Source organism: Pinus tabuliformis, chromosome 9, assembly GCF_031772625.1.
Source record: "Pinus tabuliformis cultivar Carrire ecotype Pingquan chromosome 9, CPIR1, whole genome shotgun sequence".
Taxonomy (NCBI): domain Eukaryota; kingdom Viridiplantae; phylum Streptophyta; class Pinopsida; order Pinales; family Pinaceae; genus Pinus; species Pinus tabuliformis.
The window spans coordinates 851,598,889-851,624,063 of NC_142307.1; the positions used below are offsets into that span (position 1 = coordinate 851,598,889).

Genomic DNA, 25,175 nt, shown 5'->3' on the forward strand with positions numbered 1-25,175 from the left:
TAGCAGTGTAATGACCAACTCTTCCACAAGAAAAACATTTGAAAGGTAGCTTACCTTTGAACCTTCCAGAACCCCGTTGAAGCTGCTTGACAAAATTTACCTCATCTTCTTCTTCTGAGATGTGTCCTGATTCATAGAATTTTTCTTTTCCTTTTGCTGATGCTTTAAATGTTGCTTCTCTCTTATCTGATGGTCCTCCTTTACTCATGTCAAAGGCAGTTAGGATTCCATGAAATTGCGTCATATGGTGATATTCTATAGATCCTATTTTTCTTCTATGGCAGACACTTTGGGTTCAAATTTAGTAGACACGGATCTTAGAACTTTCTCAAATAAGACAACTTCCTTAATTTCTTCACCCATATTCTTCATACAATTGACAACCTCATCTATACGTAGGAAGTAACTAGCTATGCTTTCATCACTATGCATCTTAAGAGTTTCATACTGAATTCTGAGAGTTTGAAGCTTAGCACGTTTTACCTGAGAGTCTCCTTCATAGCTCAGAACAATTTTGTCCCATATTTCTTTGGTTGATTTGAGCTACATGACCTTGACAAACTCTGATTTTGACAAACTTCCCAATAAAATAGTGACAGCTTTGGCATTGGTTTCATACTCCTTTCTACTTGTCGTATCTGTAGGAATTGCTGTTGGAAATGTATATCCTTTTTCCACAATTTCCAAAACCTCCGTTCCAAGCGATTGTAGATATGTTGTGGTTCTTATTTTCCAGTAAACAAAATTGCTCCCATCGAAGATTGGTGGTCTGATGGATCCCATGCTCTCTTGATTATTCATTTTGATGGATCTCCCTTCAAGCGATCAAGCTTCTTCTGAAGGACCTGCTCTGATACCAATTGTTGGAAATAATACTGAGAGGGGGGGGGGGGGGGGGGGGGGTGAATCAGTGTAATAAAATCAATAACTTTTTCATTTCATACTCTGATTCATATACACTACTTCAGTTAAGGGAACTTGTGCGTACACGCAACTGTGTTTAATGCAACAAGCGTATATCCAGTAAACTTATGATTCAGTTAACTCATCATATGTTGATCTTTAATCAATGCATCAGAACTTCATTAACCATATAAATAGTAAACAGGTGCAGTAAAACAGAACAGATCATCACACATCAGAAACACATATGAACACCATGATATAAGGTGGAAACCCAATGCGGGACAAAAACCACCTGCTGTTGTCTTCCTTTCAATATAAGAAAAACCTGTTTACAATCTTGTACTAGCGCAGACTCATACCAGTATGCAGGCACCCACTTGCAGAAGGCTACAACCTTCTCTCGTTCTCCAGCTTCTAGTGGAAGGGAGCTACAACCCCCTGGCTCTTGTACTAGCCGATATATTTACTAGTATGTAGGCACTAGCCTATAGAAGACTACGGCCTTCTCTTTTCCTCCAGGAACCACGTTTCATAAATTTTCAAACTGGATACTCCTAGATCACAACACCATAATCTGAAGACCATGTTTCATCCAATTTTCATACTGGACCCATCAACAACATTGAAGCTCAAAATCAATCACCACTGCAACACAACTATTGCATTACCCACAACTGAATCACTAAAAACCAGTCATCAAAACACAGTTACAGAACATAGAGCAGAACCCAGAACTCTGCAACAACCACCAGAACCATCTGCAAATTCAGATATCAAATTTCATAATGTATACGCTACTCTGATGAACTGAACCAGTGTGTATACGCACTTTTACCAAAGCGAACCTACGTACAGATCTGCAAATATTAACTCGTAACTTTGCAGCGATTCCATACATCAATCATACCCATATCATAACATTTATAGAACAAACATGCATCAGTAATTCAGATCTAGTTTATCAATGATCAGACCACATAATGATAATACATTCAAACCCTTAAGATCCCGATCCATCATTCATCATCATCCACATAGGTGCATCCTTAGTTCAGATCAAGCAAAGCATCACAAACCCATAACCTGCATACTGGATCTCTCACTTCATTAGATATTCAATCCTTACACTGTTGGCCTAATGATCTTCTCATCCTTATATAGTTTTAGACCTTTCTCAATACCATGGTACAAAACCACTTAGGACCAATACCTTGGACCAAATACTTGGGGTCAATACCTCAGACCAAATACCATGGATCAAAATACCATGGACCAAATAATTTGGACCAAAACTTAGTTTCCCAAGATATACACGCCTTTCCTTCTGTGAAAGTGCGTGTGTATGTTATACGCCACTTTTGTTCTGTTAACCCACGTGTATACGCTTCTTTGTCAAGGTGAACCTGCGTATACCTCTCTCTGATCATTAAATCTTTGCTATTGACCTACTGCACTATGATCTGTCATCTGAGTGAGTTTCCACAAGGACAACACCTATATCGTAATGCCAACATTGAAACAATGAACACTTGAGAAATGGTACACCATAATAGGTGTCACGTATCAGTGATGCACCTTAACTAACAACACATAAGTCATGCACATAAGCAATGAACGATGACCAACATAGTGAGTTCAAATTTGAGTACATAATTAGAAAATGTAAGTAAACACACAATATTGACCTTGCATTTCAAGTTGGAAATGTTTGTTGATATATATTGGCATGGAATATAAAACCATATTTTTGTGCAATTTGAAAACCCTAGTTTTGTGGAATTTGAAAACCCTGGTAATGTGGAATTTGATAACACTAGTTTTTTGTAAATTGAAAAGCATAGTTTGTGGCTAAGGTTTCTTATTTTACTGAATGTTATATGAAGGTTTTGGAGAGTCTCACTTGTGCGCCAACTTGTGTTAAGATATGTTGGTTAAGGCTAAGTACATAAAATCTAGTTCATAGCTAAGGTGAAGTGTTGATAACCTCATTTTGTCCCAAGAGAGTCAACATAAACTTTATCTTTGTGAACTTTCCTTAGGATTTTGTCTTTGTTCATTATATCTATGAATGTTATCAATGCATTAAATGTTAAATATGGGTGGAATTTGTTGTTTATACCATTGTGATTAATTTATACCCAACATATGATAAGAGACTTCCATACATGACATACTTTTAAAAGAAACGCATATATAAGTGGAATAATTGTAAGTGATGCCCCATAAGTAATGTACATATAAGTGTTACTCTTAAAACTGAGACACATAGTCGACATGCCATGTAAGATACCTACCATAAGTGACATAGTTAAGAATCAATGCACTTAAGCAATGCATACTTGAGCCACAATACACCATATTAGGTGTCACATATAAGTGATGCACATAAGCAATGAATGATGAACATCATTACATATGAATCAGTTTAGATAAGTGATGCACCATAAATAAATCATATTTATTTTTCTTACATGACACACATAATTGATACACCATGGGAAAAACACACAATCAAAATTGACCAATGCACATAATGGCTACAATATATGATAAGATATGTATAACAAACTTATTCCTTCTATTAACCAATACCCAATGTTGAAAATTAGTCAAGATGTCTCTGTTTTTGGAAAAATGTAGTGTAAGCATAAATATGAGAAGGTGGAAAGAATATATTGCAAAGGTAATGTGTGGATAACCTCATTTTGTCATAAGAGTTCAACATAAACTTTGTCTTTATGCAATTTCCTTGAGATGTTATTTTTGTTTATTATATTTATGAATTTTATGAACCCATGAAACATTATATGGACTTGGTGAATGCACTTGGCATGCACTGAGGAAAAAAATGGGATAAAAGGGGACAAAATAGGGAAGAATGGTACCTGCATAGACACTTTTAATATGTTTTATTAGTCTGAAAACATAAAATTTAACTAAATAATACAATGAAAGTCAAATTAAAAGTAGATATAATCTAACATATGCTACCTCAGTGGGAGGTGATCTAGTAATCCTAGATGGAGATGTATTCTGAGACTCTCCTATGGACACATGTGGAAACACAACAAAATTAAGATTAATTTCTCCCAAATAACTTGGAAATTTGTAGATCAACAAAAATTTGAATCTTGCGAAGTTATCATTGAGGTAGATGTTGAAAATGCAACAAGAAAAATCTTGATTTAATTTTCCCTCGAATTAAATTAGGAGAAAAATTGTAATTCCACATCACAAGACAACTTGTATGAGTTAACTAAGTTAATTTGACTTATTTGGTTCAATTAATTTGAGTTGAGGGTCTAACTAGAGTCATGTAGAGTGTCTCCTAAATTTCAGGAGCCTTGGTTGAGTTTATTTTGAGTTGTAATTAATTCACTTTAACTAAGTTAAAGTCTGTTAAACTAGTTCCAATTGATGGAAGAAGTAGTAGGAGGTTAGATAGTGAGGTGCTTCTTCATGTATTCAACCAATTAACTGATGATTCGACCATAAATAACTCGTGCATGTGAGATCTGAGAGTTACCCAGTTGAGATTGGAGTTCAAGGGCAGTGTGCTATCAGTTGTAGAATATTCCAAACTGTAAAGACAGTGCATGCTATCAGAGAATTGACCTAAACGTATTGTGCAATTATCATTGAGGAAATTCCTATTTAATAGGGCCTAATTCCCAAGGAAATAGTGCAAGGAAATATGAGCTTGGAGGCTTGGAAATTTGGCTAAGTATTGGCCAAAGATAGTCAGTCAGGCAGATGATAGAAAATACTTGTGTAGGTTGAGCTCAAGGTTAAGAAGAATATATTGTATTCATCCAAATTCTTTGATTAATGCAATACAGATAGGAAGGGGTTTTGAGCAGTTTCTTTCCCCTAAATATATCTCTGAGTATATGTGTTGAATCTTGTCTCATGTTTATGTTGTGATTTCATGGTCGATTAATTGCTTTCTGTTGTTGAGTAGAGTAGATTCAAGTCTTTTTTTTTAGTAATTACATAATAAATTTGAATCTACAAGGAATTTCTACATGGTATCAGAGCATGAATCACTATTAGAGCAGGATTCACATTAGATTAGGAATTTTGAATTGTAGATTAATGGAGCTCTAGTTCAGGGCAGATCCAAAATACCCTATATGCAAACTTCTTAATGGAGTTAGAAGGCTGCTAGTGGGCAAATCAATGAGCCAATGTTTACTGACATAAAAAGGAGTTGTGATTATTGACATTGGTAGATTGAGGAGCAAATATATTTCCCATAAGGAGATCAGGACTCAGAGGGAGTCTAGTTTTAGAGGGAGCAACCCTATGGAAGCTAGCACTTCAGGATATGGGGAGATAAGACTCATTATTGCAGTAGTTGCAGTAGTAATGCATAAGTAGCAACAAAGAAGTAGAAGTAGTAGTATGAGTATATCAGAGTTCAATTTGCATGCAATTATACCTCCAGTTGTGAGGTGGGGCGATGTGAAGCAATAGTCACAACAGTTGCAAAAATTGGGAAAGGTTCATTGAGGTGTGTTTGTCTCATGGATCAGTACCTTGCTACGGGGGCCCACAGTATTTAGTAGTAGGAGGATCAATGTTAGTCAGATACTGAGGAGTGCATAGAAGTGTTGACAACAGAGCATGAGGCTCAGCAGCAACACATTTTTCCCTGTAGATAGTTGCAGATTGATTCAATTATTATTTTTATTTATTTTTTATTCTCAGCCGCAGATGTTACAGTAGCAGCATCAACAGTGAGAGGTGTTGCATGCAATACATTCCAAAGGTACTGGATTGGGATATATGAGAATTCCTTTCTTGTTGAGAGGGAGTGTTGAAAATGAAACAAGAAAAATCCTGATTTAATTTTCCCTTGAATTAAATTAGGAGAAAAATTGTAATTCCACATCATAAGACAACTTGTACGAGTTAACTAATTTAATTTCACTTAGTTGGTTAAGTTAATTTGAGTTGAGGGTCTAACTAGAGTCATGTAGAGTGTCTCCTATATTTTAGGAGGGCTAGTTGAGTTTATTTTGACTTGTAATTAGTTAATTCAGTTTAACTGAGTTAAATTCAGTTAAACTAGTTCCAATTGATGGAGGAACTAGTAGGAGGTCAGACGGTGGGGTGTTGCTTCATATGTTCAACTAGTTAACTGATAATTCAACCATAAATAACTCATGCATGTGTGATCTAAGAGTTACCCAGTTGAGATTGGAGTTCAAGGGCAGTGTACTACCAGTTGTAGAATATTCCAAATTGTACAGATGGTGCATGCAGTCAAAGAATTAACCTAAAGGTATTACGCAATTCTCACTAAGGAAATTCCTATTTAATAGGGCCTAGTTCCCAAGGAAACAACACAAGGAAACAAGAGCTTGAAGGCTTGGAAATTTGGGTAAGTATTGGCCAAAGGCAGTCAGTTAGGCAGAGGATACAAAATACTTGTGCAAGTTGAGATCAAGGTTGAGCAGATCATATTGTATTCATCCAGATTCCTTGATTAATGCAATACAAATAATAAGGGGTTTTGAGAAGTTGCTTTCCCCTAGATATATCTCTAAGTATGTTTGTTGAATCTTGTCTCATGTTTATGTTGTGATTTCATGATCGAGTAATTTCATTGATGAGTAGAGTAGATTCGAGTCTTTTGTTTTAGTAAATTACATAAGCAGTTTGAATCTACAAGGAATTTCTACATTATAATAGTGTAAGGTGTTACAATATCAAACTATGCAACTAAGGATGCATCAAGATTGGAATACTTGACATCTTCTCATATCGATCATGCCATAATCTCTTGTAAAATTTGCACATGCCAAAAAAACAAAAGCAAAAAGGAAGTGATTTAATGTTATTCCTATTGAATATTTGTCAATTGGAAAATGAAATTTATAACCAATCATTTAGCATCAATTAAAAAATATATTAACTTGATCCATAACTCGTTAGTCGAAAGGATCATCTATTGGGCTATGGAAAGTATGCCCACTGTGAGAGAATACATGTAGTTCCACCTAACTCAAACCAATAACACCAGCTTGCCTATATAGAGTTGATGGTTTATAATTAGTGTGGCTTAAAATCCCTACACTTGGAGGTCTTACAGATTCCTCCGATTGATATTTTCTAGAGGCCACCACAAATGAAATATGTTGCACTCGAATCTGTGTGAAACACACTATCAAATTATTTGTGTTATCAAGGTGATCTAGAAGCTAAGGCACCTGTTTGGGGGGGATGTGGGGGGGGTTGTGTGGGGGAGTCAATGAGGGTGGGAGTGGGATTGGGCTTATGTCTAGGAGTAGGTAGTCGTCTTAATGGATTACACTTGGCATTTTATTGATCTTGGGAAGAGCCAATACCAACCCCCCGGAACTCACTCATGTCAAAATATTTAACATGGAGATCACATATGAGCTCGACCCATCATTTATGAAAGAAATATAATTGAGAAACCATAAAATAATAATTAATTCAATTGTCTTTCCATGCATTGAATGTGCATCAATCCATGCAAAGACATCTCTTCCTCAAATTAGGGGTTTGGTTGGTCCTTGGGTCAAAAAATAACCCCACAATCATTTGTTTGGTGATATTCAATTCTTTAACTTGTACTTTATTAATACCATTGGAGTAAGATTCTCTCAACTTGGCCCTATATTCAGTAATATTGATAAATTGACCATGATCATGATTAATGGAGGAAATGATACTATGAAGGGATGCAACTAATGAGAGTCGTTATTGCTCCCTTGTGTGCTTGAGTTCTTCAATCAATATTCTTAATTCATTGAAAATATTTGTAATTTGGGTTTCTGGAATTGGATTTTCCTTCAAGTTTATGTTTTCTTGTGATTCTGTTGTGGGGTTGGTTTGTTAATTGGGTTTGGGGTTTTCAGTCATGGTTATTATGTTTAAATTAATTTACATTAAAAAAATTATCTTTAACATTATATATCTATATCTATATCTATATCTATATATATATATATATATATATATATATATATATATATATATATATATATATATATATATATATATATATATATATATATATATATATATATATAATAGAATAAAATAAAAAAAACAAAGAAAGTTAGAAAAACATACTTTTACTGGGGTGGTGGCTTTGGTTGATGAGTGCACATGTTTTAATGCCAATTCACTTGATATTTACCATGTCTATGGGGTTTGTAGGGAATAATGCATCCTCGACCCCCTTTTTTTCCAATAATAGAGGAATGCAAATGCACTTTTTTAAAAGAACATGCTCGTTCCAGAAACATGTACACATTTAACAAAAGCATTTGCATTTATATTTCATGTCATTTAGCTAATGTAGAGGTTTGGAAAGCACCAAACCTAAAATGAGAGGAACACATACGTGCTTTTAGGAATGCATATGCATTCCTAAAGAATTACACTCGCACACTCATGTTGCACCAAAATTGGGTAGCACCTTTGTGTGAGTACACATAACTTCTATAATTATTAATTCGATCAATGTCAATCTACCTTCTTTGGATAATTAATGATTACACCAAACAATTTTTTTCTCATCCTTGACTAAAGGCCATTCTGTATCATGTTTCACATGGTTATATGGCTTTATTAAAATCTTATATATTTCAACCCATTTTGTAACTTTGTCCATTGATAAAATAATAACTTATATACTTATTTGACTTCTTCCTTGTGTATACATGTGATGGAAATTGTAGAATTCCCTACATTTACTATCATATTAGTTGTAACACTATATATTTCAGCTACCTCCTTTAATTTTAAGGTATTTTTTATATAGCCCCTAAGAGAACAAAATTATGTCATCCACGAACAATAAGTGTTTCAAAGTGATCATATTTCAAATTCTAATACCTTTCAATCGTCTTCGATCTCTTGATTGCTAGCAATGCCCTACTCAAATATTCAACCACATAATAAACAATGAAGGTGATAGAGTGCATCCTGTTGCAATCCTCTCTCAGGCCTAAAGATCAAAGAAGAACCATTTATTAGAATTGAGAGAGACTGTAGAAACATAACTTAATACCCAATTCACATATTTATTATAGAACACCATATGAATCAACATTAACCTCAAGTAGAGTTAACTAGCCTTGTCATATGATTTTGATAAATCCTCTTTATCACCATATCATTCAACTTCCTAGTTTTTATAGAGTGTAAGTATTATTGTGTGACCTTGATTACCCATGAATCCTCCTACTAGAAAGAAACCCATGTTATTCCTAAGAAATTTCTTTTATGAAAATGTCTTTCAACCTCCTCACAATAATATTTGCAATGATTTTATAAGTACAATTTTCATAACAATCATGCGGTATCCACTTATCCAACATGTGTCATATCATTTGCATTCATGGGATAGTAAAGAATAAATCTAATTATATCACTAAATATTGATAAAAGCATCCCAAAATCCTCGTGTTTAATCCCCATCCAAATACACATTTATAATAAAAATCACACACACACACACACACACACGTATATATTCCCTATTTTTTTTTATTAAATACTCTTTTTTATACCCCATAATACATATAAACCTCCTTGCCCCACATCACCCACCAGACCTGCAAGATCTTGGCTTTACTTTCAAAATTTTAAGACCCCCTTTATATATAAATGTAGTAAGATATTGGTTAACAAGGTGAAGCCCCATAATAACAATATAGATTTGTATTGTTTAAAATAAGATGTATTATTTGATTTTGGAATGAGAGAAATAAATAACGCATTGAAAGTAGATAACATTCTACCATTCACCTTAGAATCATTTGTAACTTATATAAAATCATATTTTATAATTTATAGAAATCCAATACAAAACTTGAATGACATACCATTAGATTTGAGACTTTTGTCCCCATTAATACAATGGTGCACTTCTTCCAGCTGACCCCTAGATACCTCTTCCGACAACTCTTCATTATCCTCATAAACAAAAAATTGGGAAATATTAGATCATTTGAACTATCTCAACAATATTAACTCTTACGTTTTCCTTGTAGATTTCATCAAATTGATTAATGCCATTAATTGCAATATCTTACAAATTGTTAGCAACCTCTCTATTACTCTTCTTAATAATCCAAATGGCATTGACATTTTTCTTGTGGTTGACATATTAGTGAAAATACAATACATCTTTCTTGTAGATCTCATCAAATTGATTAATCCCATTATTTCTAATATCTTCCAAATTGGTAGCAACCTCTCTATTACTCTTCTTAATAGTCCAAATGGCATTGACATTTTTCTTTTCTTCGACATATTAGTGAAAATAGTTTTTTATTTTGTCACCCTTTTTGTCCCTTTAATCTCCATACCAATTCTATGTCCTCCAAAGTATTTCTCTACTTATGCTCCAATTTTTTAATTTTTTTTAGATTTTTCATTTCTTAATCTTGCCAAATATTGAGAATACAAATCACCAAATAGACTTCAACTCTTTCAAATAAGTAGACACCTTTTGTGCTAGCTACTTTGTTACTATTTTTAAATTGCAAGTATTGTTTTAAGTTTTTGCGACCCCTCGAGGAGAAGACGAGGAGTGCAGGATGAAAAACTAAGGTTGCAGGTTGTTACAGAGGTTGTTCTCCATGGAAGGACGCAAAGGAGGGAGCTCCACTCCCTCCTACAAGCAGGCTGTGGCCAGCAGGGGCAAAAAACCAATGGAAAATGTTAGAGAGCCTTCAGAAGGAAGGAAAATAAACAGTGAAGAGGAACAGGAGGGAACTAAGTCAAGGGAGCATAATGGCGCAAAGGAAAATGAGGAAGAAGACAATGAGCAAGGAACAAAAGACAAAGCACACATGGGACCATGCAAACCCAAAGCAGCGGTAACACCCAGAGTCATTTTAAATGATCCTGCGCTGCAGGCGCACAAGGACCACATGCAGACATATGCAATCATTTGTAAATTCATGGGTTTATGGCCCACTGAAAAAGCCTTACAAACGTGGATTAAATACCACTGGAAACCAAAAGGCAGCATTGACCTACATCTTGGATCTAAGGGTTTCTTCACTGTGGTATTTGCAAATATTGAAGATAAGGACAGAGTGTTTGAAGGAGGGCCCTACGTTTATGCTGCAGCAGGCCTCTAGATGTGACCTTAGATCATGAATTTTGTTCCAGAACGTGAGGCTTTTACATCGGTCCCGGTTTGGGTAAGACTCTACTCTCTACCTCTTGATTACTGGAAAATGGAATCCCTATCTACCATAGGAAATAAGTTAGGACGTTTTGTCAAAGCTTCTGAGGCCACTAGAAGTGGAAAGTATACTTCCTTCACGAGAATATGTGTGGAGATGGATCTCTCTGGAGCTCTGTCTGATGAGGTTATCTTGGAAGTTTTTGATGAAGAATGGGTACAAACAATAAATTATGAACATATTCCATTTAGATGTTGCAAATGCCACGAGCATGGGCACCTGTTCAGAGACTATCCTCTCAATAAAATAGAGAATAAAAGCAAAACTAACACAATGAAGGACTCAGAAAGCTTCTTCAAGGTGGCACATAAAGGAAAAGGAGGAAAAAGAGGGCTAAAGACACAAAAATCAACAGGGTAACAAGCTAGCCAGAACAAGTTTCAAGTTCTCGAAGAGGACGAAAGTTTAATAGAAACAGATCAGGCAAAGGGAGGAATCCAGTGGAGGAGGGAAAAGAAGAAGATAGTGATCAAACACAAGATAATAAAAAACAGAAATAAATCATGATGATTTATGCAAAACAAGAGATGGACCATGAAGTGACACAAAGTGAGATAGAAATGGAGGACCATGAACTCCAGGAAATTCTGGAAAAAGAGAACCTAGATTTGGAAGGTTTCTTGAATCAAGGAACCAGAGAAGGGATAGACTTGTTACCTACAGAGGAGTTCAATAGAGTTCAGCAGCTGTTTTTATGGAAAACCCAGACTAAAGGGGTGGAGAGACAAAGAAACAATGATAGGCAGGGCAACGAAGGAGTGAAAATGATGAAAAACACAGCAGGACTAGCACCCAGAAACCCAGGAAAGAAAAGAGGCAGAAAAAAGCAGAATGAGCTGTTGATGGAATGTGGAAAGCTAATGATAGATTCAGGTAAGATGAAAGACCTATTCAGTTACTCCTTTACTAATATTTAATTATGAAGTTCACTTCTTGGAATATTAGGGGTCTAGGTAGTAAAAGAAAACAAAGATTACTGAGTAATAGAATGAAACAGGCAACTCCGGATGTGATCTTCATCCAGGAAACTAAGTGTTCCATTCAGAAGATAAGAGATATCCATAGTAAATGGCTCAATAGATTTGCGTTTCTGGAAGTCAAAGCAGAGAATACAGCAAGAGGTATTCTCACTCTTTGGAACCCACAAAAAATTGGCTTAATAGATGCGGAGGCATCTAGGGATTATTTATCGGTAGTCATTCAACCTGTGGGAGACAAGGAAACCTACCTGGTAACGAATGTTTATGGCCCTCAAAGAATGGATGATAAACTCATACTTCTAAACTCTCTAGAGAATCTCAGGGATAGATATGCAGGAATACCCTGGATCTTGGGGGGTGATTTCAACATGATCAAATCACTTACGAAAAAAAAGGGGGAACTAGAGTTCTATGCAAAGACTCTTTGGCATTTCAAACCTTTATTGATAATATGAAGCTTGTGGACATTGTAACGAGTAATGGTATCTTTACTTGGAACAATAAAAGAGGAGGAGAGTCTCAGATGGCCTCAAAATTAGACAGATTCATAATCTCAGAGGATCTAATGCTCAATGAAAAAGAAATGGTAGGTAGAGTTCTCCCCTTTGGAGGCGCAGATCACTAGCCGGTTCAATTGGAGGTTCAGGGCATTGGTACCCCCAGGAACAAACCTTTTCAATTTGAGAACATCTGGCTTTCCCACCCAAATTTCATTAGCAACATAGCCAAATGGTGGTCAGAAGATTTAAGCATTCAGGGCACCAGAATGTTCCTTCTTCAAAAAAGACTAAAACACATCAAGCTCCGGCTTAAAGTTTGGAACAAGAATGAATGTGGCAATATTTTTGAGGAGAAAAAAACTATTGAAGGTAAAATGCAGGAACTCAACCAAGCCCTTATCACGGAGGGCTATGATAAAGTTAGAAGTGATCAAGCTACCAAATATCATCAAAACTAGGAGAATTTATGCAAACAAGAGGAAATATTATGGAGACAAAAATCTAGAGTTCAGTGGCTAAAAGAAGGTGAATGTAATACTAGATTTTTCCACAAATACACCATGGAAAATAGAGCTCATAACATAATTTCTTTTATCAAGGATGAAGGAGGAAATCTTCTCAATTCTCATGAAGAAATAGAAGTAGTTCTAGTTCACCACTTTCGAAACATAGCACAGGAAACATGGTATGAGAGAGAACACTCCATCCAAGATTTCACTAAGCATATACCCAGGCTGGTGTCTAGAGAGGATAATGTCAACCTTAAAAGGCCAGTGATGGAAGAGGAGGTTAGTGGGGTACTCAAAGAAATGTAGAATGGTAAGGCACCAGGCCCAGATGGTTTCAATGTTGATTTCTTCAAAGCTTGCTGGAATATTGTCAAACAGGATATTCTGCATGTAGTGGAAGACTCCAGAATGAACAGAACCATTTTGAAGGCTCTGAATACCTCTTTTATAGCCCTGATCCCCAAACAGGAGTTGGCTCAAACCCCTGATAGGTTCAGACCTATAGCTTTGTGCAATGTGGTTTACAAGATAATATCAAAAGTTGTAGCCAATAGACTCAAACCCCTCCTTCCTTCCCTAGTTTCGGGGGAACAATCTGGATATGTGGAAGGAAGGAAAATTCTTAATAACATCATTCAAGCACATGAAGTGGTGCACTCTCTCACTAGCAAGAGAAAGGCTGGAATGATCATGCAATTGGACATAGCCAAAGCTTATGATAAGCTGAATTGGATCTATATCAGGAAAGTTCTTATAGCTTTCAGGTTTGATCACAATTGGGTGAGATGGATCCTGGCTCTGGTTACTTCTTCCAGTTTTTCAATTCTAGTCAATGGTTCTCCTTCGGAGACTTTCATTCCTTCTAGAGGCCTTAGGCAGGGTGACCCACTCTCTCCCTTTCTCTTCATCCTCATGATGGAAGGACTGGGTCGGTCTATCAAGCATGCAAAAGAAGTTGGTAAAATCAAAGGTCTCCAACTCTCTGACAATGGACAAGCCTTGACTCATCAACAATTTGTTGATGATACCATGCTGCAAGGAATCCCCACAGTCAAAGAAGCTCTTGCGTATAAACAAATCCTCAGTGACTTTGCCAGGGCTTCAGGTATGGAAGTTAATCTCTCCAAATCTAAGATTTTTTTCTTCAATACTAACATTGCTATTCAGAGGAACATATCTAGAATTTTGGGCTTTCAAAGAGACTCTCTCCCCTCAAAATATCTGGGAGTTCCTCTAACTGCTAGACCGCTACACAAGAGCATATGGGAGCCAGTGATTAATAAATTACAAGATAAAACTAGGAAATGGACTATGAGATCATTAAACTTGGCTGGTAGGTTGGTCCTCACAAAGGCTGTTCTACAATCAATCCCAGTCTTTATGCTTTCAGCTCTCCCAGCTCCTAAAGGAGTCCTGCATCAAATCAGAAACATAAAAAGAGACTTTCTTTGGGGCAAGGGGGAAGAAAAGAAGAAATGGGCCTTAGTAGCCTAGGAAAAAATCTGCAAACCCAAAAACAATGGGGGTCTTGGATTGGATGATCCTGAGATTCTAAGCAAGGTTTGAGGGGCAAAATTATGGTGGCGAGGGATTAAAGAACCAGAGGCACAATGGGCTATCATCTGGAAAGAAAACTATGCTAGCTCATGGCAAGATAATGACTACATAAGGATGGATGGTAATATAAGGGGATCACACATTTGGAATAAAGCCTGGGAAAACAGAGGCTTAATTCAAGATAACAGCTTCTGGGAAATTAGAGAGGGAGACTTAGCTTTATTTTGGGAGGATAGATGGCAACAAGAACCTATTCTGTTAAAGGAACATTTGGAGGACATCAAAGTAGAGACAGATACTAAGGGGCTTACCAAGGTTAATGAATTTTGGGATCAAAACAATAGTATAGGGAAATGGAGAAACTGGAGGAAATTTGATTTCAGAAATGACAGCCCCCTGAAAGCTAAGGCTGAGAGACTAAGGAAAGTGTTAGAACAAAGGAAAATTCTAGTTTCAGAGGGGCATGACCAGCTGAGATGGGGCAACAATAATGAGGGGACCTTTAATCTCAAGGAATCTAAACTCATACTCCTTGAATTAGACTCCCATGCTCCAGATAGGATTTGGAAAAACCTCTGAAGGCATCAAGGTTGGATGAAAATTAAACTTTTTATGTGGCTGGTGCTGCATAGGAAAATTCTGACCTGTGATAACATTCGCAAGAGGGGTGTCCTAGGGCCCTCCAGATGCCACCTTTGTGAAGCTCAAGAGGAAACAATGGAGCACCTTCTCAACAGTTGCATTTTCACTTCCAGATTATGGGATTCTTACGCCTCTATCTTCCAACAATCTGACAGAGACATTGGGAGTATTTTCAATACCCTTATCAACTAGAGAAGGAACTTTTCGGATAATGAAGTTCTGTGTTCAGCTTGGACCCTTACACCAAGCTTCATTATTTGTAATGTCTGGAAAGAAAGGAATAATAGAATCTTCAAGAATGTCAAGAAATCTTCCCATTGTCTTTATGATCTAATCCTAAAATAGATTAAGGAGACGGTTGGAACTATAGTTCGAAATCTCCCTCCGAATCCCCCTTCTGCAACAGATTTGAGGATTCTCTATCAGCTAGAGTTGCAGGGACTTATTCCTCAGGGCTTAGTTAGGAAAGTTTCAATTTTGGATCCTGAGCTAGATTTCTGGCATCCTCCCCCTAAGGGTTTTCTGAAATTCAACATTGATGGTGCTTCTAAAGGTAATCCAGGCATGGCCGGCCATGGAGGGGTGTTAAGGGATGAAAACGGAAGTATTCTATTTATCTTCCATTGTCATTTAGGTAGAGCCACCAACAACATGGCGGAGTTAATGGCTATGGAGCAATGTCTAGAGTTCCTGGTTCAGGAAAACCGCCAAAATGTGATCATTGAAGCTGATTCAGAGTTAATCATTAACTCGGTCAAGAGAATCAGCTGGGGAACGAAACTGGAAAAAGCCTCAAGAAACTGGAGACTGATCCAGGTCTTTCAACGGATTCACAGTCACCTCCAATGCCTGAGAACAGTCAGTTTTGCACATGTGCGAAGAATGGCCAATAAACTGGCAGATTTTCTAGCCAATCAAGGAGTGATTTGCACAAATGATAAGGTGGCAACGAACTGGCAAGAGCTACCTCAAAATAGATTAAAGGCGGGGTGTCAAGACCAAGTAGATGAAGATAAGACAATGTTTCTTAAAAGAACCATGGAGGCGGGTACAGATGACTAGCAGTTTTTTGTTTAGCGGTTTGCTCACAGTCAAGTCTTTTGAGGGTTGCTTGCAGTGGTCAACCTGCAATTCCTAGGTTAATATGTTCACTGTAGTTTCCAGTTGCAACAGCGAGGATGATTTGGTTTTGTGGTTAACAGGCAGGATGGTGGTTGCTTCAGTTCACATCGGTTCAGGAAGGGTAGACGCAGCGAGTGACCGGGAGCCAGGAACTCTCAGAGGTCGGGATATCAGGGGTTTTTCCGGTTGGTTCACTTTACCATGGACTAAGCAGTTTTCAGGTGATCGCAGCCCTAACAAGCGGGAAGTGGTTTTTCCTTTTCGGGAGCGATTCCACTCAGCGTGCTCCACATGGTGGTGGAGTCGGGAGAAATACCACCCTCATCGCATGCTATTGTGCGAGAATGTAGGTGGGTGCGATATTATTCTCAACCGTCGGATCTTGCAATGCAGATCTACGGATGAGATTGATTGAGCATGTTGGTGGGTCCTTATGGTAAATGGCGAGCTGCTTATCATAGCGATAATAGCCATTGCCGTTGGATCGAGTGGAGAAGTTCGACGGTTGAGATTAAAGAAGCAAGTTATGAATTGGCGGGAAGCGTTTGCCCTTGGTGTGAAGAGGCTTATCACTTTGGCCACTGATTCGCATGTTAGGGAGTTGTGCGGATATGAAGACTTTACAATATTGGCACTGTTGTTTCTTTTCGGGTCCAAATCCAGACTCGTGTATTTTTTTTAGAAAGTTGTAAGGTTTGGTGGTAGGGGGCGGGGCTTTTGCTTTGGGCCTAGGTATAGGTTTTGATGGATTCTTTCCTTGGTCAACAACCCTGTGAGAATTGTTGTATTTTATGTATTTTATTTGACAGTTAATGAAATTGAAGGACCGACTCTTGCATTAGCAAAAAAAGTAGACACCTTTTGTATCCTTTAACTACCCATGAGACATCTAATCAAATGATTTTTTTTTCTTGTCTCCTCAAAATGTATTAGAGATAATTATTCTCTTAAGCCTCTTAATGCAACAATAATAGATGGATTTCCAACACAAATATGAGACATCTAATCAAATAATTGATTTTTTTCCTATCTTCTTAAAATGTATTATGTATTAGAGATTGTTCTCTTAATAGAACAATAATGGATGAATTTCAATTTCCCATTTTTATAATATCTCTAAAACAAATTTCCAATAAATTTGAAGATTCAAAGATTTCAATTTCTCATTTTAATAATATCTCTAAAACAAAAACTTTTGTATTTAATTGTTTTATACCTATAACATATTATTATTTATAATAAATTTATTTTTCTTTACAAAATTTTGACATTTTACATTAATGGTTATAACATTAATTATATTTTTATTCAGATTTTGGGTTTTTAAATATATATACTTTTTAATTTTATATACAATTTAATTTATATAAAAATATATATTTCATATTATTAAATTAATTTTATATATTTTATAAAATTAATTATAATTATTATTAATTTATTTAGATTTTATGTTTTTAAATATATATTTTTTTAATTTTATATACAATTTAATTTATATAAAAAAAATATATTTCATATTATTAAATTAATTTTATAAATTTAATTATAATTATTATAAATTCATAATTAATATAAAGTAAAACTCATATAAATTAATATTTTATATTGTATTTAAGAAAATTAAATAAACAGGTTTGAGTGTTACGTGAATGTGTTTTAACATAGTTAAAAAAAGTAAACTTAAAAAATATTTTATTTTTTTAAATTATAAATTATTTAAAAAACAATTATTATTAATAATATTATTATAATTATAATTTACTCCTCTTATAATCATTCCTTTCATTTTAAAGCTCTTAACACTCTTCTACATACTTTCTTATAATTATTTCTTTCGTTTTAAAACTCTTAATACCCTTTAACATACTTGGAATGAAATGAATTTATCTTTTAATATCAACATAAATTTAAATAAAAAATTAAATTATTAATATTATAAAATAAATAATTATAATTAAATTCCAATAAAAATTTAAATTATAAATATTATAAAAATACTAATTAAATAATTTTACATTTCATTAATACTCATAAAATAGTGAAAAAGTTAAATATTATTATAATTATATAAAATAAAATATATTTACTAAGAAATTAATGAAAAAATAATTATTTTATAAAAAATTAGTTTAGTTTAGTTTATATATATATATATATATATATATATATATATATATATATATATATATATATATCACTTTAAAAGTTTTGAATAAAAAATAAATATCATAATTTTTTAATGTTTAATATTTTTAAATTTTAAATTAAATTAAAATATCCATTAATATAAATAATATTATAATGTTGTAAGTTTTATTGACATGATTGAAGATAGATTTCTTTAGCAAGAAATCAAATCTTACAAAGTGACTATACACTGGGTTAGGGAAAGAGACATGCTCACAACAAAAAAAAACATAATATTATAATATTAATTAAATTTTTAGAATGATTAAAAAAACAATGATTACTTTCTTTATTCAAATTCACAATTTATAATAATTTTGAATTTACAAAACATCATATTAAAATTATTTATAATATTAAAAAATATATAAATTTAAAATCAATTATACATAATATTAAATAAAAAATACATAATATAATTTAAAAGTTAAATTCAATCATATTAGTTGCTTCCAATTTAGACACAATCTTTACAATGTGATTAATCAGAAAAACTATTCTCTACATCATAAATCATAAAAATCTTAGATCTAATACAATACTAAAATTTTAGTATTCATATTGTTAATAATAAAATGAAACATGAATTTGAACAAATTCAAAACTAAATATTAATAATATTATAAAGAAAATTCAAAACCAATTACTGAACCATTCCTAACTGGAAGAGCTTTTCATTATTCCTCCAAACACATTGTCCACCACTGAAGATATCATTCCAACAGTAGTTTTTTATACCAATGAGCAGAGGCTTTAGGATACCTTTTCAGCCCATCTTTATAGTCGATATAATGAAAACCAAATCGACATTCATAACCTAACGACCATTCAAAGTTATCCATAAGGGACCATGCATAGAACCCTCGGATATCTGAACCTTCCCTGCATTATCACAAACAATATTATCAGCTTTCATTATCTAATAGCCCTTCAGAAGGACAATGTAATATCAGTTGAGCATCTCAAATTTCATAATTTTCTCCTTTAGGGTGATTGAATGAACTGCAATATATGAGAATAGGGTTATTGGATGAACTGCAATATATCTGAGAAGAGTGCTTCACAAGTACCTTATAGCCTCTAGTATGTACCATAGATGTTCAGAGCAAAAGTTTATACGCCCTGTATCATTTAGTGCTTCATCAAGCGATGTGGTTGACTCGTCCACAATGGGGTCATTGACTCCTATTTAAATAAGCAAAATCAGATTTAACATTTATGTGATATTTGGAATTTAGGTTTTTTTCACCTATAATTTGTATAAAAATAATTTTTTGGGTGATAATTATATGAGAGAAAATTTAATTGACGGTTTCGAATAAACTAGTTTAAAATACTAATTAGTATGACTCATCTTCTCTTAAAAATAAACCACATTAATTAATTCGAAATTATCCATAAAATTTTCTCTCCTAAAATTATAACAAAATATTTCTTTTCAGATTTATTAGATACTTATCTATTAAAATATTAATAAAATGAAAACTTGTGCTGTGCTTTTCTTACCATTTTCTGTTATAAAGATGGGCGGATTGTTATACTGATGTTTTATATAAATCAGCAGATCCTTTATCCCCGGTGCATACACATAAAGAAAATCCGATGCCTACACAAATTTTATAAAAAAAATGCAGTGAAAAGTTCAGATGTCAAATTTAACCAGTAAAATAAATTCCATAACCTGTTCTCAAATTTAAACTTAAATATTGACTTTCAGATTTTGGGTTATGATTAGCATACCTTGAGTCCTATCAACACCCCATTCCGCTCACCTGTAAAAGCACACTAATTATACTTTATTGGTTAACTGAATTTCCTCGAGATATATTAATATCAATATCAATATTTTTGTTATGAAATTGAGCTATATTAATACTAATAGTTTTATTTCTATCTTGAAGATGAACTACACTAAATAGCTCTAAAAATCCACCAAAAATATTTTATTCTACATGCAAAATCAGATTTTTAATATTTAGTTTTTGAACTTTTTACAAATTAAGAGACTAATGCAGTGGTAAACATCCAATATATACTTACAAACACAACGTGCCCCACAGTCCCGATTCCAGCAGGACATCTTACTGGTTGGTTCCGGGCAATTTATCGCGTACTGACTTGTATAATAATTCACTCCGATGAAGTCAAAGGTTCCTTTTAACTGTTGAGATTGTTGCTCAGTAAATTTTGGCAAACGATTCCCAATTCTCTCTTTCATTGTAGTGGGGTAATTGCCTGAAATTATTGGATCCATAAACCTGCCATACAGAAACTACTGGTTTGATTACAACATAGTGTGGTAACCCTGTTAATAGTGGAAAAGTTTAGAATTTGTTTTTATAAAAATATTTAAATTTGTAATATAGCCTAAATATTTTTACAAATATATTTGATTGATTGATATTTGATAATTCTTTGATTGATAGATATTTGATAATTCAAGTCAAAATAACATTGCGAAAATTTAAAAAATATAAACACAATAATACCATCCCAGCGTGAAATCAATAACTCTCTGAGCTGCGTTTTGATCATCCAAAGATGCTGAATATGGATAGGTCCCGTTGCACACTAATGTAATCCCAATAGAACCCTTTTCCTCAACCTGCAAGGATTTCAAAACTTTCTCCTTGTTAATAATCCAAAATTATTTTCATTTCATAACTTTTCTCTCCTGGTTAATAACCTAATTCATCTTATTTTCGTTAAAGTGCAGGAAAGTGAACGAAACAGCCGAACAAGGTAAATTCAGAATAAATGGCATGAAAGGGAACGAAACAGTAGAACCTGGGAAATATAGAATTTATAATGAGGTTTTTTTTACATAGTGGGAAAATCTATCATAACTTAGTTGTCAAACTAGTAGTGATGACAACTATCTCTTGTTGCTAACCACTAATGTAACCATCTCTGGCTGCTAACGGTGAATGCAAGCTGACTCACCACTCTTATTCAATGAAAACTAAGCCACTTGGAATAACTTGCTGGTGGTTCAAGGGGCAGATTTTCACTCCTGCTGCCTTTGGGTCTTGGGTGATTAACCCATTTCCTTAGGTTCTAGGAAGATGAGCTCTTAGCCAAGCAAAAACAGTTTTAGGGCATACTCCAGGCCCTTTTTTTAGTTTGAATTATTTTATTTTATTTTAAATCTAAAAAGGGTTTTTGAGTAAATGGTTTTTGACTGCATATTTAGATTCAATATGCTGGAAAATTTTTGGAGTACTAGAATTGTGGAAAATTCACAACTCAAACTTGTGATTCTAACAAATCCTTACTAGATTCTAGGCAAATTACACCAACAATTATACTGAAAAAACCTAAAAAACTTATAATAGATAGACTACTAGATAAAACTAGAGGCTAGGAGATGAGTCACAGGCATGCAGTAGTATCAAAATATAAGATAATGTCAAAGTACCTTGATTCCCAGGGCTGTCTGTTAAGAAAGTGAAGATGATAGAGTTTAAGCTTCTGTGATCCATATCAAGTTAAGAAAGATTCTTCGGCGAAAATCACATGGAATATCATTTGTCGAGGCGTTTCGAACCAACTAGTGTGGTTCATCTTCAGGACAAGTTGGTTTTAGCTATATTTTAATTGTTCTAAGTTTTGAAGGTTTCTAGTTAATATTTTCTTGTTAAATTTGAGCATTCTTATTTCTATTGGGATTCCCATAATATTGAGTGATCTTACAGACATGGGTGAAGTCAAATAATTGAACTTGCCTATGTCAGAATTTTTGAATATTTTAAAATTCTGCAATTGAATTGTTTAGAAATCTGAAAATACTAAATTTTTTTATAGATACCAAAACTTCTGAGATAAAAAAAAAGAACAAGAAAAAAGAGTAAAAAAAAGAGAAAGAAAAAATGAAAAGTAAAGGAAAAAAGCTTAAGGCTATATTCAAAGCAAGTCCTGTGAAGTGTGAACGACTGTGAAACCACTTCCACTTCTAATTCCAATGTTCTTAATCCAAGTTCCAATATCCAGATGGAAGGACAGTGTATTCAGAGCCAAATTGAAATGGTCAGACTTTAAGGTCCGCGTGATCAGTCATGAGAACTACTAGTAGCCTCAATTTCTTTTAGAATGCATTCGTTTGCAGAAGAGCTTCACCTGATATTTAGTCCTATATGCTTCCACAGCAGCTGCATGTGCAAGAAGAATGTGATGTGCCACTGTGTATATTTCAGTTGCAATGGGATTATCAAAACTACTGTGGCCAGGGGCATGAAGTCCGCGATCATATCCAAAGTAACAAACGAGATAAGGTTCATTAAAAGTGATCCACTGTTTAACCCTATCACCAAATAATCGGAAGCATGTCTCTGCATAGGCAGTATAATCAGTCCTGCATCAATATATCACGACAACACAAAAATGATTTAATCAATGGTCAATACAGCAACAACTTTCTAATCCAAAATATTGCAGAAATACAAATTAGCATACACCATGCATGGACTCAGAAATCCTCCATAGTCATCCTCAAGACACTGGGGAGCATCCCAATGGAACAAAGTGACAGAAACTTGGATTCCTGCAAACTACTCACAATCAGCATTGTTCAAAAGAAGAGACAAGCAGAACACAAGACAGGCAATATCGATCATTAAGTGATAACATTGGGTACATCATACAACCATTCTCCAGGAGTTCATTTATGAGGTTATTGTAATAGGCTACTCCTTCCTCATTGATCTCCCCTTTTCCCTCTGCAACAATTTGTAGACATTAGGTCAATGACAATATAAACTCTAGACTCAACTTTGAGAAATAACAACATTTGGGTATTAATCTACTTCTTTGCAGCTTACTTGGAAACATTCGAGACCATGAGATTGAGAATCTGTAGACATCCACTCCCATATCTTTTATAAGTTTAACATCTTCCTGCAGGTTAGATCGCTTAGTCCAAGTGACTGGTGAGTAGAAATTAGAATCCCTTTGAGTAGCTCGTGCAAACTCTTACACAGTGGAAACTCTGGTATAATATTATATGTAACTACAACATCATTCGAAATTATATTTGATCCAAAATTTCAGTTAGGAGTTACCTTATAACGATGGTACTGGTCCACAGCTACATCACCGTTGCTCCCATCAACAATTTTGCCTGGATTGCAAAACCATACTAATCATTCAGTGATAAGATTCTATACAAATTTACTTCTAAGAGAGAAGCAGCTAAGAAGTGGAGATGTGTCTATGTCTCACTATGTAACCCACAGTAGTAAATATTCATCTTTATGACTTTGAGTTAATTGACTGGTAATCATACTAATGTAATTTAGAGTTAAACTCTTTAATAATAAAATTTTATGTCTGTAAATATCATCATGAAGAAGCCATCATTGAAGAAGAAACATATCTCTCTGTCTGAAACTTTATACTGGTATTTATAATTTGGAATTTATTAATTAATATAAGTCTGCAAGACCAAAAATTCTTTCAACAACGGTTTAACTAAATTTACAGAGTTAGCTCACATCTTACTTTCCTAGTTGAAACATGTTTATACTAATTTTAAATTGTGATTGAAAAGCATGCTACATAAAAAGTATTTTGATATAAATAGCATATTCTCTGCATCCAACAAACATAAAACAATGTATATACAAATCTACAATGTATGTACAAATCTACATGTACAGTGAACACAAGCTCAGGCTATAGGAGCAACAATCTGACTTGACGCTGAGCATATTATTGCACCTGGTGTCTGGCAAAATGAGTCCCAGATGCTTAGACCTCTTCCACCTTCTTTTGCAGCTCCTTCACACTGCATCAATACATATACCAAAGATATTATAGGTTCTTTTGTTGGCTAGGTTTATGGAGACTTGAACCTCCAATTTCATTGTTTACATAATACTTCATAATTACAACTATTATCAATTAAGCTATACCATGTAAGACACATTACAGATTTATTTGAAATAGATAGATTTTAACGGATGTTCACACTATGCATATAGACTACAGTGGTTTACCGTGAGAATTTTCGAGTTGATTCAGAGAGCGAGAGATATGTGCCAGTACCTGATAAGCAGAAGTCGCTACCCCAAACATGAATGCCGGAGGAAAATTGCTCCTCCTTAGTCCCCTATGATCGTTCACTTCACTGTGACTCTCCATGTTCAACTTTGATGTATTCAGAACTACAATCCACTGTACTTATGACCTGAACCTGAACGCACACCTGAGGCCTCGGCTTAACAAATTCTTGATTACTCTGTCTTACCTTTGAAAGCGAACAAACTAAAAGGTTTGAAAAATAATTTTGGTGGACCAAACATGTGCGCCCCATATGCAGTCAACCCAGCACATACAGCACGTTATCTAAGCAGCCAATCTCGTGTCTTTCTACACGTGTTGGCAATCCCATAAAAAGATTCTGTTAATTTTATATTTTAAAATTGGAATCATTCGTTCGTCGTACCCACAGACAGAAAAATTTCATATGCCAAATTTGGTGTTTGATTGATCGTATTATTATTATTATTATTATTATTATTATTATTATTT

At 34.5% G+C, this 25,175-nt stretch overlaps 1 protein-coding gene across 1 annotated transcript; it reads right to left on the minus strand.

Moving 5' to 3' along the window:
* Nucleotides 1-19,300: 19,300 nt before the first annotated feature.
* On the minus strand, nt 19,301-24,877 carry LOC149151461 (beta-glucosidase 13-like). The gene is made up of 13 exons (XM_089438089.1): nt 24,690-24,877; nt 24,363-24,429; nt 23,705-23,763; nt 23,465-23,540; nt 23,291-23,362; nt 23,100-23,187; nt 22,764-22,998; nt 21,137-21,252; nt 20,688-20,905; nt 20,388-20,419; nt 20,154-20,253; nt 19,718-19,832; nt 19,301-19,529 (listed from the first exon to the last, which is right to left on the minus strand). The coding sequence occupies exons 1-13, from the start codon at nt 24,783-24,785 to the stop codon at nt 19,361-19,363; spliced, it is 1,443 nt and encodes a 480-aa protein (XP_089294215.1). The 5' UTR covers nt 24,786-24,877; the 3' UTR covers nt 19,301-19,360.
* Nucleotides 24,878-25,175: the final 298 nt, after the last annotated feature.